The sequence below is a fragment of the Haliaeetus leucocephalus genome, unplaced genomic scaffold, assembly GCF_000737465.1.
Source record: "Haliaeetus leucocephalus isolate CR32 unplaced genomic scaffold, Haliaeetus_leucocephalus-4.0 Scaffold199, whole genome shotgun sequence".
Taxonomy (NCBI): Eukaryota; Metazoa; Chordata; class Aves; order Accipitriformes; family Accipitridae; genus Haliaeetus; species Haliaeetus leucocephalus.
Genome location: NW_010972635.1, coordinates 59,727 through 74,897, shown reverse-complemented (window position 1 = coordinate 74,897; position 15,171 = coordinate 59,727). Strand labels below are relative to the sequence as shown.

Genomic DNA, 15,171 nt, shown 5'->3' with positions numbered 1-15,171 from the left:
CGGGGGGCGACCCCCCGGCAGCGCCCGCCCCCCACCGGGGAGCAGCGAACCCCCCCCCAGAGCTCCGCCGTCGCGGCATTTCCACGCCGGGAAGGCGTGGATTTAAAAAACTACCTGGTTTGGGGCACCAAGCTGGGCGAGATGCGTGGGTCAGCAGCGAGGGGATGGAGGGCACCCTAAGTCACCCGCAGGAGACCGGGGGGGACCCTTTTCACCCGTGACTGGGGCACGGGGAGCCCACGCAGGGCTGCTGGGGCAGCTCCGGCCTGGCTGGCAGGGGGCTTTGCTCTGCACATGGCTCAGGGGGTGGCAGCAGCGGTCCGATGCGGAGGCAAGGAGGGGGCAGCACAGCTGAAGAAATGTCCACCATGACCTTTAAAAACCAGCTCTCGCTCAGCAAGGCAGGTGAGCAAATCCGTGCCCTGAGCGGAAAGTAGGGACAGGAGTCACAGAGTAGGAGAGACAGATTTATTATGTTTCTGGGAGCAGCGCCTTTACATTTTGCTTGGGATAAGGTCACCTCCCTGCAGCCAGAGCAGAGAGATGGGGCAGGATGTTTATTCAAAGCGACGGGAACAAGAAGCTGTAGCCAAGACCCCAGGGTCTGCTGACAGCACGAGGCTCCACATGTCACTGCAGCAGCAGCAGACAGGAGGCCGGCATCTGCCAGAGCCACTTGCAAAACATCTTTGCAGCGACATACTCGAGGGCCAGGGCATGTTGCACGAGTAAGCGCAGTCTCCCTGCTCTCGCCAGGAAAGGGAGGGCACAAAACAAGAATAAATACAGCTTTCAAAGACTCCCCCCAACTCCGCACCCGCTGCCATGTGGCCTGGCGAAGGCATTTACAGGAGGAAATCTGTCAGCCAGAATCCAACAAACAAGTAGACATGTCCGGGAGGGGGTTAAGGCCGGCTCGTTCGCATCCTGATCTCCTCAACCAGGCTCTCCCTGCGAACGTTGACCTACACAGGGGGAGCACAAAGTTGCTTTAATACAACACAAGCAGCTTGACATATTGTGACCCTCTCTGGTCCCAGAGGGATGGCCTGCACTGCCATTCGTGGCCCTGTGTCTCAAGAGATCACACCATGGTGCTGTCACCAGTCCTCCATGGGGATTGAGTGGGCTGCAACACATGCAGAGCTGAACCTGTGAGAGCAAGCACCTGCCTGCAAGCCTGCCAAGCCCTCTCCTAGCCAACTATCATGAGAGCAATGCTCTTCCCACTCTTTCCTACCAGTTCCAAAGCCAAGACCAGTGCACAGATCAGCACTGGTCCCCCTTATTCCAAGAGGGCACCTGCAGGACCTTCAGCAATGGTCCTGCGCCCTGGATGGAAAGTGCAAGCAGTCATACAGCCCACTGAATCACCCCTCCATGTTCCAAGCTCCTGAACTGAGGAATAACTGGGAGTTCAAGGAGGCCACATGATGGGAAACTATCCAGAGCTGGAGACAACAGTGCTCCACGGCTCCAGGAAACAGCATGGGATGAGGAACTGGAATGTGAGGTGCCCCTGGAGAGACCACTGCTTGAAAAGATCTAATGAGGAAGCCAACATATAAAATCCTGATAACCTGTTATAGGGGTGTTGGTGGCAAAGTGACACCAGGGCACGTGCTCCACAGCAAGTCAAGAGGGGCTGAGGAAAGTCACTGCACCCAGTCTCCAAAAGTGCACCTGCAAGGCCACTACCATCTGTCCACAGGCCTCACCTCGAATCTGCCAGCCCTGGCTCGTGCTCCTCTGCCTACTGCATGTGGAGAGCCTTCCCCTCACCGCACCTTCTACATAAGCAGCTTTGTTAAGCATTGGAGGCTTTTCACCTCAGGTGGAAGTGCCTTACTCCTCTGATCACCCCTCTGGGCACTATACTCTATGCGGGCCAGCGAAGCCACCTTGCTGCGTACAACCCAACAGCACCACTTCAGAGCAGGGTACGGACAGGTCTGGAGGGCTGGCCTGAGCTGAGATGAAGGGTCAAGTAGCCAATGCCCCTCACACCAAGCTACCACAGGCCTCACCTCCTCCCTGGTGGCCACGACTCGCAGCTTGACGACTCCATCCTTGAGCTCCTGCTCACCCACAATGGCAACAAGAGGGATGCCCGTGTCCTCGCAGTACTGCAGCTGATTCAGCAGCTTGGGGTTCTTCTTGTACAGCACTTCTGCCTGGAAGAGAACCAGAGCACACCACCATGATCAGCACGGGCCTATTTCTCTGCACCCCCTCAACCAGGCATTGCTGGGCCAGTCTGCTAATTGCCATCTGGTGAGCATGGGGGTGTGTGGAGGGGAAGATGGGCTACTGGAGAAGGCTGGGCATTACAGCTAAGGAATAATGCAACACAGCTCACAGGTACCCACAAGACACTGCTTATCCTGGGAGAGCACCAGGTCATTAGCTCTAGTCTGTGTCAGACCAGGGCTGACACCTGTGGTGTCCCTAGAGGGTCAGAAGCCTGGCAGAGCACCCAGGCATTCTCATTCTCCTCCACTCAGCCATCAAGGGAGTCTACCCACAGCAGGCAGGGAACAGGGCTCTGCCACACAGCTTGCCTTTGGCCCGCTGAAAACAGCCCAGGCTGCTCCCTGGCCCCACTCTCCCCTCCTTGCAAGGCTCCGCAGTTTCTTTGCGGCATTGGAAGCAGCACGGTATCCCAGCTGCCATGCAGCAGGGGCTGGTGTGTTGCCTGCTCTGAGAATCTGTCCTGAGGTAACAAACACAGAGCAGCCCCTGCAGTGCTACAGGGCTACCCAGCTCATGCTGCCCAGCCATTCCTGGAGAACACCTGATTTGGGACACCGAGAAGAGGCAGACTTCATTCAGGAAGGTAGTCTACTGCTCACCTTCTCCCTGTCACTCCTTCCTCCCAAAGCAAAGCCAGATCTGGTCCATTCCTGGCACAGAGAGTGGACCAGGCAGCTCCTGACTTTGCCATCACCTGGTCATACCTTGATTCCAGCATTCCACAGCTCGGAGATGAGCTTCAGCCGCTCTTCAAGGAGCTTCTTTTGGGCGGAGGCTACCAGCACCTGCGTCTCTGTTGTCCTGATCTTTTCCTCAGAGGCCTACAGAGGGGACAAAACTCAAAAGATGCCATGGACAAAGATATCTGAGACCCTAAGAGCAGGATGGGTCACCACCCCAGGCCCATCTATTCAGCAGTGAAGAGGATCAGGCTCAGTGGGATGAACAGCATAAAGTCAGGAGAGTCAGGGAGGTCCCACAGACCCCATCCTGGAGCAGTATCTCATCTTCTGCAGTTGTTCCGTGATGGGGGCTTAACACAACCTCTCTCCTGCGCTGCAGGTGCGCACAGACTGGAGGATGTGCTGAGAATGAGCAATTTCCCTGCCAGCTTCTGCCTAGAGACTGTTCCTCCACACCCAAGGGCCTCCTAGAGATCTGCTCCAAGCAGCTCAGGAGCAGCAAGCCCAGCAGAAGCTGGACAGAGGCAGCTGCTTGCTCTACAGCTGAGCTGGTAACTATGGGTTAGATTAACAGCAGCAAGCTGAGATGCTCCAGTGCTGTCAGGAGACACCTGCTCCTGTGGCAGATGCTGGATACTCAAAGTGGCATTTTCCTGCTGCTGCTTTTGCTGAAGGGAGAAGCCTTTAAAAGGTCACCTGCAGAGGAACAAATCTGGCCAGGACTGGAAGTGGTGGGGGAAGAATTCAATTTCCACTTAGAAATCCCAGTTGTGTCTGGCTGCCAAGAGAGAACTCCCCACAACAGGCCTCTGGGGCAGGGAAATGTGTGGCAGTGTTTTGGGAGCCTACAAAGACCTATTTAACACCCGCTGATTGGGATGGAGGACAATACATTGGTACAGCAACTCTGAGGAGAGGGCGAATGGGAAAAAGGTATCTGGGAAACCCCCAGAGGCACTGCACTTCCTGCCCTGGGACATCCGACTGCTATCTGGTCTCTGTAGTGCCTTGGGCAGGACAAGTAGGCGTCCAAGGCTGTTGTCTCCCTGCCAGCCTTGCAGAGTAGTGCTGCCTTGCCAAGGAGGACGTGGAGTTACACTGATGCCTAACACAGTGGGGAACACTACGGCACCTAACCTGCGTACCTGGTACTACTGAGGATTAAAGTGCCCCCTCCAGCTGCAGCTGAACAAGCCATGTCTGAGGGCCACTGGAAGAGGAGTCTTGTCTCCAGTGGGAGCCCCAAAGATCATCCCCAAGACAGAGAAAATTGGAGATTATGTCCTGGTTCTGACTCCTGCTGCAGAGCACAGCAGAGGCCTGGCTGGCTTCTCCATCAGACTGCAGCAAGGGAGACTCACTTCAGCATCTGCTGGACTGGGGGTATGCGGGGAAGATGTAAATCCTTACTATTTCTCCATGCTTAGTTGAGCACCAAAGGCACCTACCTCCACTCTCTGCTCTAGGATGGAGAAGATCCGCTCGATCCCAATGCTGACCCCCACGCAGGGCACCTTCCGTCCCTTGGGATCAAACATCCCCACCAGCCCGTCATAGCGACCGCCTCCAGCCACGCTCCCAACACTGACTGGCTCCTCCACATGGTCATTCTCCGGCTGCAGCAGGACAGCCTCAAAGATCACCCCCGTGTAATAGTCCAGACCCCGTGCCAGGCTCAGGTCGAAAGAGATCTGTAGGACGCAAGGGAAGGCCCGTCACTGGGTGCACTTGGCAGCCCAGGCTGCCCGGGAACGAGGGTAGCACCTGCTCCTGCCTCTGCACCTCCTCACCTTCCCTGTGATGCCAAACAGGGTCAGGTACTCAAACAGCAGCTTCATGTCCCCCAGCCCCTCCTTGGCCAGCTTGTTCTGGGACAGCTTTGGGTCCTGGAGAAGCTGTTCGATCAGGTCCAGGCCACCTGTGGGAACGAGACATTCCTCACGTCTGCCAGCGCAGCAGTACCAGCAACGATGGGCCCAGCCAGCCACGTACATGCCTTGCACCCCTCCATTGCTGGCCCTCCCTGCCTGGCCTGGAAGAACAAGAACAAGGGCTCGACCCCACAGTGCTCACCGTGAAGCTGGACATATTCCCCGATGTGATCTGCAGCCTCAGGAGAGAGCCCCTTCTCTCCTACCATCTCACTCCTCACTTCTTCCCATGGCATCTGCAAGGGGAGAGAAGAACATCAGCCACTGCTCCAGGGATGTGGTCTCTCCTGGGGAAGGTCTCTGGTGGTCCTGCCCAATACAAAAGAACAGACATATCTGCCCTCAACAGATCTTTACACTGCACAACCCCATCAGTGTCAGCGTGGTTAAGAGGTGCATGAGAGAAGCAGCAGATTAGATGCTCTCAAGAGCATGGTCATACAGTCTTAACTCCATTTCTTGTACCTCTGCACAGTCTGTTAGTATCCCAACCCTACATTCAGCAAAGCTGCCCCAAAACTTGAAGCCCCAGGACAAATACTTTGGGTTTGATTTCTGGCCAGAATCAAATATTGGTACTGTAAAAGCACCGAGTCTGAGAGATGTCTTGCTGCTCTGGTTTCCCTGGTTACGTACTTAGTCATAAACACCAGTCAAGAAAGCATTGCTGGTCATGCCTACCACCCAGAAAGTTGTGAAGAGATGGCTGGGTGATGCAAAAACCCAATGTAAGCAGAATACGCTACAGTTTCCTACTAACCGAGGTGTCAAAGAGAACCAGAGTCTTGATCATGTCCAGCTGCACTGAGATAAATCACAGCATTTCAGTACAAAACCAAGGAAATTATCCCATTCTAAAAAAGCCCTATCCTCCCTTCCTATTGCTTTTCCGTGCATACACAGCCCCAAAACCTAGACTTTGGTCATGCCTTTGCAATAGATCTCACTGCTAACAACAGGACTTTAAGTGAGCCTTCCTCTAGTTGACTTCATTCAACCATCAGACGAGGCCTCCAAAGGAAAACATGGCTCATCCTTGAAGAAAGCAACGTGAACACACAAGATGAGATACAAGGCTGCTTTGTTTAACTGGGTTTCACAGGAAGATTAGGAGCACTCCTTTAAGCAGTCAGCCCACAATGTCCTCCACATGACTCTGAGCACACACAGAAATTCACCTCCATATTCTACTTCAGATCCTGAGCCCAAAAAACCAAGTTTTTAGATTGCACTTTATTTTAAGGTTCCTCTTCCTTCACTATTAGTGGTGGACTGTATACACATTACAGACTGATCTCCAGCATCTTTATATCTGACTAGGGCCTACAGTCAAGACAATCAGCTGCAAATAAAAAGTTGTACCTACACTGGCACCTTTCTCTCCTCCCAAAGCTCCACATAAAGGCCTGAATCCCTTAGAGACCTTCACAACAGCCAGCGCTCCTGAGGCAGTTTGCTGAGCACAAACCTACGGGTACCTCCTGCCTTGTGTCTTACAGGAGCAGCTGCACACACAGGGGGTTGTTCTGTGTCACACCAAGCCTGAGTAAGCCATACAAACAGCAATGTCTACATACGGGATGTTCTATAAAAGTACCTGTGCTACATGCCCAAATCAGCAGAGGTGTGATGAAGTGGCCAGGAGATGTGGGATGGGCTACCACCATCTCACAGCACCGGGAAGAGAGATTACAGCACTGAGCAGCATGTTGTTCCTGTGACTGTGTCCTTCCTGCGAGAATGCTGCACAGTCTAGGCCAGCCCCAAGGAGCCCTGTTCCTAGCAAAACATGCTGGCACTGATGGACAGCCACAGATGAGTGTGAAGACATGCTGTGGGGGCACACAGTGCAGTACAACACCAGATAGACCAGCCTTCCCCTGCCTAGGGGGCAGGAGTGTGCTGCTGGGTTATTTTTCAGGTCTGCATTTCTGATCTCTTACTCCTTCTCACTCCAAATCCTTCTCTCTACTTCCAGGCAAAATATAGAAACCTCATGCTCACCTTACAACTGAGGTCTGAAATTTTCATAAAGTTTGGACCAGATGATCTTTTGAGATCCCTTCCAGTCTGGGCTGTTCTATGATTCCAGGACACAAGTGTGATTCCTCACACCACCCAACAGAACCTGATGCATTTGAAAAGGCTTTTCAATGCCCTGACCCAGTCTGGGGGCAGGTTTTCATGATCCTGGTTCATAAGCAGCAGCACCTTAGGAAGGCTAAGGTTTGGGATGTTGAATCTCCCATGTGAATAGCATTCTTCCCTCCCTCCTTTCTGTTTGTCAGGACCTCGTGGGATACTGGAGAAGCACAGGATCCATTTTTCCTATGTGACTGCTGTGCCCTGTACGCCTCCCCTCCAGAGAAAGGGGGGAACCACTCAATGTTTATCAGCATTTTCCAGCCAGTTCTTATGGACCATGGTAAGAGCAGCCCAGAGGGACAGAGACTCACAGAAACTCCAGCAGCAGCAGTTGCAGCCCAGGGCTCCAGCCCATACCTTATCCAGTTTGTCAACACTGGAGCAGATCGTTCGGAACTTGCTGTCTGGGACACCGCAAACTGCGAACATCCCATCAAGGATGCGCCGATCGTTGACCTGGGGGAGAGGGAGAAAGTCATTAACTATGAACTCAAACAGATGCTTCAGCTGTGTCCAGTTTGTCTCCTTTCTGGTTTTTTAAGCATGGAAGAGAAAGTTGCAGATGTCTGCCAAGATTTTTTTGCTGTTTGCAGTTTCTGTCTCTTTCCCATTCCTAGGGAGCTAAGCTGCCTTTCTGCCCACAGCAGGCTAACTAGCAGAACTGACTCCTACCAAGCCTGGGTAGAGCTATCACATTCTCCTTCTAGACCCACAGACACCTCCACTCAACAGAGAAGAAAAACCAATGGGGTCTATGAGTCCTCTCGTGTGGACACATAAAAACAGCTCAGAAACAGACCACAGACTAAGGAGATGAATTCACTGTGCTACCCTGATCTCTCAGCGTAAGAACAAAGGGACATCTGATTATGTTAAAACCTCACTAAGGATTTTTTTTTGATAGTATAGTGAATTCCATAGTTTAATTATGGTCTGTAATAGTAGGTAATTGAGGCCAGAGGCTCAGCTGGATTCAACATTTCCATGGGTAGTGAGAACATCTACAATTAAATTAGATAGAAACAAAGACTGCTCAGGAGTTTGTAATCCTCCAGCATCAACATGAACCAGACAGTAGCTCATGGAAGACAAGAATAACCACAGGCAGGTTATTCTGCTGTCCCCCATTGCAGGGGTGCCTTCTCATCTTCAAAGGCATCCGCTTTCACTACTGCCCAAACACAAGAGTAGTTGGACAGGCAGTTCCTGCGCACAGCTCTTCAGCTCATATCAGACAGGTTCAAGGGCAGGTAACTGCTTCCCTACCCAATGGGGGCTGCACATAGGAGTGCAACACCCAGCCCGCACTGCTCACCTCCTCTGCAGAGCCCAGCAATGACCCAGATCTGGGTCCCTTTCAGAAATCCCACTACCCTCCTGCACATCAGGCACTCATACCCATGGCTCTCCTACTGCTGTACACTCTTCCCCATTCTGCCTGACCTGCACACCTAGCACCATTTGCTACCACACCAAGATAACATAGGTCTTTTGAAGCAAATAGCAAGCTCAACCTACAGCAGGGCGTGACACTTTTTCTCAAAAGAAAGGCCTCAGCCGCAGGAAGGACTTGGTGGGAAGGCAGGAGTCTGCAAACAACACAGCGCACACACTAAGCAGATGTCCCTACTAAGGGGGCATCGGGAGCTGGGACAAGGGCATGGATCCTGGGCCAGAGCCTGTGTTTTACTGCAGGCAGTGAATGAAAGTCACCTGGTTAGTTGGCTGCTGGACGTTTTGCAGAGGACTGTAGTTAGTGCTAGAGAGAACTCTGCTAACTGCAGCCTCAGGAAACCTCCTTGTACTCCCAGCTAAAGGCAAGTCTGAGCTGAGGTCCAGTCTTTTAGCATATATACCACGAGGAGGCAGAGAGGCAGGATGAACTTCTGGATCAGGCCTTAGCGGGTGTTAGAGTGGGAACAGGCGCTGCTGCGTAAAAACGCAGGAACAATGACCACTGCTTCCCACCGTGGCACAGAGAAACCCACCCGGACTCACCTTAATGAGAAAGTCCCCGAGCTGCAGGTCACTCAGGATCTCATGCACGATCTTCAGGCACTCAGCATCGGGAATCATCGGGTCAAACTGGCCAGCGATGTCAAAATCCTGGGGCACAGGAAAAGGCAGTGAGCAATTCAGCACCACTGGCGTGGCTGCAGCAAAACAGCTTCAACTCTGCTTTTAACAGCAGTTTGCTTACAAAAAGCAACAGAAATGGGATGTAAGGGAACACTAGCCCTCGTGATTAGGATCCAGAAGGGACAGGATGTGGGTTATGACCCTCCTTCATCAAAGGCAGCAGTGCTTTTGTGTCCACTGCATTGCAAAGTGTTTGTATACTATGCTGTGGCCAGTGCAGACAGTCTGCAATAAGCCATTCTGCTTCTCCGTGCTTTCTGCTTCTGGAGTTGCATGACCTGCTCCCTGCCTCTGACAGATCAGATTACTGTGTGATACACTTTGAAACAGAGATCCTTGAAAAACAACAAAAAGGAGACAGCAGAGTGATCATCAGCTGTAAATAAATAGAACAAAGGAACCAGGAAGGGGAAGAAAAAACTACTTATTACGTGGTATGACCTAAATGCCAGATGTTTCGCCTTGATTGTTAGGATGTTCTTTTTTTAATACATATGCCAATCAAGTTAAGGATCAGGGAAGAAGACAAGAGAAGCGATCTCAACAGAGGCAAAAGCAAAGTTTCAGCTGCCAAGACAGAAAAAGAAATCAGAATGTCTGAGTGGTGTCCACCAGAGATTACCAGATGAACTAGCATGTAGAACTAAAGCCCAGCAGCAAGGTGTTTTAATAGGCTGGTACACCATGACTGGAAAATAGCAAAGACAACATCAACGTTCAGAGAGAAATAAAACACAGAAGCAACAAGAGACTTCTTATTCGGCTCCCATTTATGAATCCCCAAATGCAAAGTATACAATGAGATTTTGAGTACAAGAATAATTTTAATTACGTGGGTAAATTTCAACATGGCTTTACCAAACTTCCAAAATAAATGGGGGCAATGGAGGAGGAAAGAGATGAGATCACATCAGTTAATCCCTGATCAGCTGAGTGCAAGAAAGGCTGATGCAATCCCCGTGGAAGTTGGGCAAGGTCTGGTACAGTCAGAAAACACCGCTACCACTGTATGTGGCACAGGTGAAATCTCACTGAAAAAAAACCCAACCAAGGGCTGGTGAATTACATTTAAGAAAAGATGCAGAAAAAGCCACCAGGCTGAGCAAAGCATCTCCAGGGAGAGAAGGTAACAGAGCTTGATTTATGTGGCCTAAGGAGAGGAAGATTTCTCTAAACACTTCCCAAATGTTTATCTGGGAAAGGGGAAGAATCCATATCAAGGGATAACAGTTACCATTAAAAGAGCTGCACTAGTACAAGGAGAAGTAAACTATCAGACACAAGGAACTTTAGCCTGGATATTAGAAGACTATTTCTAGCTATCCTAGGAGTGAGATCTTGGAACAGTCTTTCAGACGAGACAGCAGGTAAAGACCCCAAGTTGTCTGGAAATGGGAATTCACCAAGCTGGAGCTAGAAGGTATCCACAGGGGTTGTATGATGAAATAGGAGTATTCTCAAACAGGAATTTGTTTGCAGTGAGGCCCTGGGGACTGTGTTAGTACAGCAGAACAAAACTATTCCTTGGGGCTACCACACTCATCTGAGAAAGCCACAAAGGAAATTGCTTTCTTACCTGTTCTGTAATTTGGCCTCTGGGTTTTTTCCCTTCCTTTGAAATAAAGACTAACTAAGCACAGGGACAGAAGTAACATATGCTACAGCCGAGTCACTCACTCGCCTGGTTCATGTGTCCTGCTAACACACCCAGGAGTTCAACTGTTGCCAGATTTGGGATCAGAAGGAAGTTCTTCCGCTCCACTGGGCAGCAAGCACTGTGGGATGGAGCAAGAAGCTGTCCTCCTCCACAGTGCAAAGCAGGCCAGATAGCTGGGGCACCTGGGGGATGTATTACAAAGTTCCCTGATACACCAGCACCCTGTGTCATAGCCATCATCCGCACTCTCAAGCTCTTTTTCACACCGATAAGAGCATGCTAAGGATAAGATTAGTGGATCCTCCTGAGCTTTCCACAGCCGCACAGGGTAACACAGCCTTTAGTCCTACGTTTTTATGGTGCTACATCCCCACAAGCGCTGCCCAGCCTACAGCGTCACTCAGCAGCATCCCTGTCAATAGCCAAACTCACACACTGGTAGAACTCCCTGTAGCGGCCCCTGGTCATGGCTGGGTTGTCCCGCCTGTAGACCTTAGCAATGTGGTAGCGCTTAATGTTGGTGATCTTGTTCATCGCCAAATAGCGAGCAAAGGGCACCTGAGACAGTAGGGTTAAGGATTGGAACGGGGAGGGATCACCCCACCCAGTTATCAGTCACAGGCAGTGCTGGGTCCTCACTATCTCCCCAACACCCAGCACGCTGTGGCGCACACCCGTGGGGCAAAGCAACTGCTAAGAGATGGCTGGACTTGCCACAGCTCCCCAAGGTCTCCACAACTGTCCAAGACATGGCCTACACATGCTGCCATTAAGCGTCCCTGCAGGCATCTTCCAGCAACACCTTAGGTTGGATCTCAGTCTCATACAGGCTGTGTACTGCAGCAGCCTAGTCCGAGTACCCTGCTGTAGGGGAAACCCTACTCAATACAGATCTTCCTTACCTCCACGTACAAGAGTTACTTTGCCAAACAGAAGCAATATACAGTAAAAAACTAAGCAAGGGTTCTGAACTACAGTGTCTGCTCACACTCTCCCTGTCAGTACAGGATCAGAGCCAAAAGACTGTCTGCCCCCCTGCTCCCTTGCCCTCTGGACAGCACTGGCCCAAAAGGAGGGCTGCAAAGGTGACAAGACCCCTCAGCACTGGCTGTGGCAGGATACTGTCAGGTCGTAGCGCAGGGACAGCAGCTCTCCTCCTTGATCCTTCAGATCGTAGATAAGCTTTGAGTCTTCACCGTATTTCCCTGTCAGCGTCTCCTACAACAAAAGGACACACGAACAAACAGCATCTTCAGTGACAGGGGATCAGGCCTAGAGCACACAGAAAACAAGGAGATAAAGGGAGGACACCTAGGATATGGAAGAAGAAAACTCAGCCCTCAAGATATGGCATGCTTTCAACTGCAGGATCCTCATCAGCTCAGCCAACTTGCTGTGTCCTCACCCACCTTCAGCTCAAACACTGGAGTATCAATGACTTCTGCTCCGTGGCGCTTGAAGCAGGTGATGATCGCATTGAAGACTCTCTCACGAATGGCCATTTGCTTGGGGCTGTAGTCCCGTGTGCCCTGGGGTGAGATAAGGAAAAGAAGAGCAAAGGACACATTGGGTTAGAGGCATGCAGTGGAGACAGAAGTGAGAGGCAATGTGAAGAAGCTATCATAGTGCTAACAAAACCAGAGAGATCAGGTCCAGACACCAGATATTGGGAGAGGTGGTAAAAAGCAGCACCAAAAACCACTCAAACACATCAGCACACAGCTCAGACTTGATCTGCCATGGTCTGCAGAGCTATATCTAAGTCAGGAGTTTCACAATGCAGGAAACACAGGAGCTTAAACAGATCCAACAGTCACAGAGTTCAGTGCTTTCAAGCACAACAGTGCAGCTGGGATCTGTCCACAGCTCTGATTCAGATACATTAGCCAGACCCCGGCACAAGAAGCCACCCTGAGAGGTGGAATCAGGGGACAAGCATGCTTTGAAGCTGTGGAACAACCAGCAGCTCTACAATTTCCAAACACACATATGGAGGAAACATCTTTGAAAAGTGCAATACCTGTGAAGTGCCCATCTACTGTTCACTGGGATGTGCTCCCTTTTAATTTCTTCGCTGTTAAGAGTCATTGAATTATTTCCATGACCACCTTTAGTCTCTCAGCAACACATAAATCACTGTTAATTAACTAGACCTCCCACTTTCATTTTCTATGGACTGGCAGTTAGGCAGGAGGAAGCAGAGAGCAGGCACTTCGTAACACCCCACCTGCAGGTTGCACAGCAAAAAGCAGCTTTCAGCAGTACACTGACGTGGCTCAGACAGGCTGGAAATCCAAGCAGTGCTCCCCTGGCACTGAGAGCGCTGCAAAATCCTCTCTCCACATTTTTAAACAGTGAAATACCCTTCCACTTTCCAGGTCTCATAGCACAATTACATTTATCAAAACATATGATAAAGGAAATGGACAAGGGACACAGTTTTGATACATTTCCTAAGTCAGTGGCATTAGCATAACCTATTTGTGAGCAACATTCATAACCGTCTCCATGTCACAGCATGGAAGCACAGCTGGTCTCTGGTCAGCTACTAGTGATGAAACATTCAGGTTACAAAAAATTTCAGCATAAATTGCATTATGGACACTATTCTCAGGGGCCTGGAGACTGCAAAGCTACCCCTGAAGGAAGGGTCTTTCTGCAGGAGGACACAGAAATGTCAGCAGCTGGCCAGACTTGCTCAGTAAACAGGACTACCCACCCCCACAGACTAAGACAAGATCAAAAGCCACGAGATCTTTCTTGCTCCCCACACTTCAACATGTGCTGAACATTCCTGGCAAACACTGAGAGGCATCTGGGTTTCTTTGGCTGGCTTAAGCTTTGCAGTTCCCCCACAATGACCCTCACACCAGCAGAGCTTCACTTCACAGCACTCCGTGCTCACCCAGCCTACCAGCAGCTTCATCCACTCTGTCCAGGTTAACAGAGAACAGGACCAGCTTGAGGATCCTTGATCCGTGAGAGCCAATGTCTGCAGGTACTAGTGGGGTCAGTACTATAAGAGCTGAAGAGTCCCAACCCTAAACTCATTGGGGCAATGCAAGTCATGACCTTACTTCAAATAGTGCAATCCAAGCAGATATGAGACCTCTCATGCTGGGCAGCTACTATAAAACTTGACCAAAAGGGAATTTGAATTTAATTTCCTGACCACACCAGCTAGTGGCTGGCTTGTCACAGAAGCACCAGAAAGGCTTTAAGTTAGTAGGGTATTTGGGTCAGATGCTGTCAGGGACATTTTCACCCCTCTCTCCCCTGCTGCTAAAAGTGAAAAGGGAAACAGAAATGAGAAAAAAGACGGGCAAGTCTGTCCTGAGATTTTGCACACACAGGTGTGTGCTGCTGTGCATGCACATGGGATTAGGTCATGCATACAGAGAGGCATGCAAGTGCGCGTGCACCGGGGTAGTTACCTTCGGGGTCTTGAGAACAAACTTGTGTTTCCCCTCATCTCCCCCCAGCTGTGCCTTCATCTCCAGCAGTTTCGCCACCTCCTTCGCAATCTGGTGAGGGAACAAGGAAGGAGCTGGGAATAAGCCTACCTGCCAGGCCCAGCCCACAGGCCTTCCCCAATACCTTCAGCCTCAGCACTCCCAGTACACCCAGATTCCCCAACCACAGTACATCCACTATTCGCGGTCTCGCACAACAACCAGAGGAGCACTCCCTGCTCCTCTCCAGTACTCCCTACTTCTGCCACAAGCACCCCAATCTCAACACCCCCAACACCCCTACCATTCTCTGACTCCCACAGCCTCCATTACCCTCAACATCTGCCTCCCCAGTCCCCACACCGCCCGTCCTACCAGCCTCTGCACCACACCCAGGCCCAGCACCACCAGCTCCTGCTATGTGCATCCCAGCATCAGCAGTCTCCAGCATCCTCCTCCCAACCCTAGCACCTCTAAGCATCCTTCTCTCCAATCTAACACCGGTATCACCAGTTCCCACTCCCAGTCCCCCTTTCACCCTCCCCCCAGGCACCTCAGCCCCTCCACTCTCCAGCCCAGCCCAGTACTCCCATCCTCCCCAACACCTCTCTTCCCAGTGCCACCACCCCTAGCCCAGCAATACCTACACCAGTATTCCCAGTTCCCCCCAGCACCCTGCCCCTAAGCCCAGCAACCCCAATCACACCCCAGTCACCTCAGCAGCCCTCTCTCCAGCCCAGCACCAGTACCCCCAGTTCCCCCCTGAGCCCCTCTTCCCCATCCCAACACCCCCAGTGCCCCAGTCCCCTCTCCTCAGGCCAGATCCCCTTCTCCCAGTCACACCAGTCTCCCAGCACCCCGCTCCCAGTCATACTGGTCCTCCCCCAGCCCCCCATTCCCAGCAATACCCG

General features: G+C 51.5%; 1 protein-coding gene across 5 annotated transcripts in view; it reads right to left on the bottom strand.

Moving 5' to 3' along the window:
- LOC104830805 (histidine--tRNA ligase, cytoplasmic) overlaps positions 1–15,171 on the bottom strand; it is an 18,151-nt gene that overhangs the window by 2,263 nt on the left and 717 nt on the right. Inside the window, exons 2-13 of one of the 5 annotated variants that reach the window (XM_010565957.1) lie at positions 14,243–14,343; positions 12,218–12,337; positions 11,931–12,026; positions 11,241–11,366; positions 9,011–9,118; positions 7,370–7,468; positions 5,010–5,103; positions 4,727–4,854; positions 4,385–4,627; positions 2,958–3,074; positions 2,028–2,174; positions 316–965 (exon numbers count right to left, since the gene is read on the bottom strand). In XM_010565957.1, the coding sequence (XP_010564259.1) occupies positions 906–965; positions 2,028–2,174; positions 2,958–3,074; positions 4,385–4,627; positions 4,727–4,854; positions 5,010–5,103; positions 7,370–7,468; positions 9,011–9,118; positions 11,241–11,366; positions 11,931–12,026; positions 12,218–12,337; positions 14,243–14,302 (1,398 nt within the window). In that variant the 5' untranslated portion in view covers positions 14,303–14,343 and the 3' untranslated portion in view covers positions 316–905. Of the gene's footprint in view, positions 1–312; positions 966–2,027; positions 2,175–2,373; positions 2,714–2,957; positions 3,092–4,384; positions 4,628–4,726; positions 4,855–5,009; positions 5,104–7,369; positions 7,469–9,010; positions 9,119–11,240; positions 11,367–11,930; positions 12,027–12,217; positions 12,338–14,242; positions 14,344–15,171 lie in introns of those variants that run through there. The other 4 variants (XM_010565954.1, XR_774255.1, XM_010565955.1 and 1 more) reach the window with 4 other exon arrangements.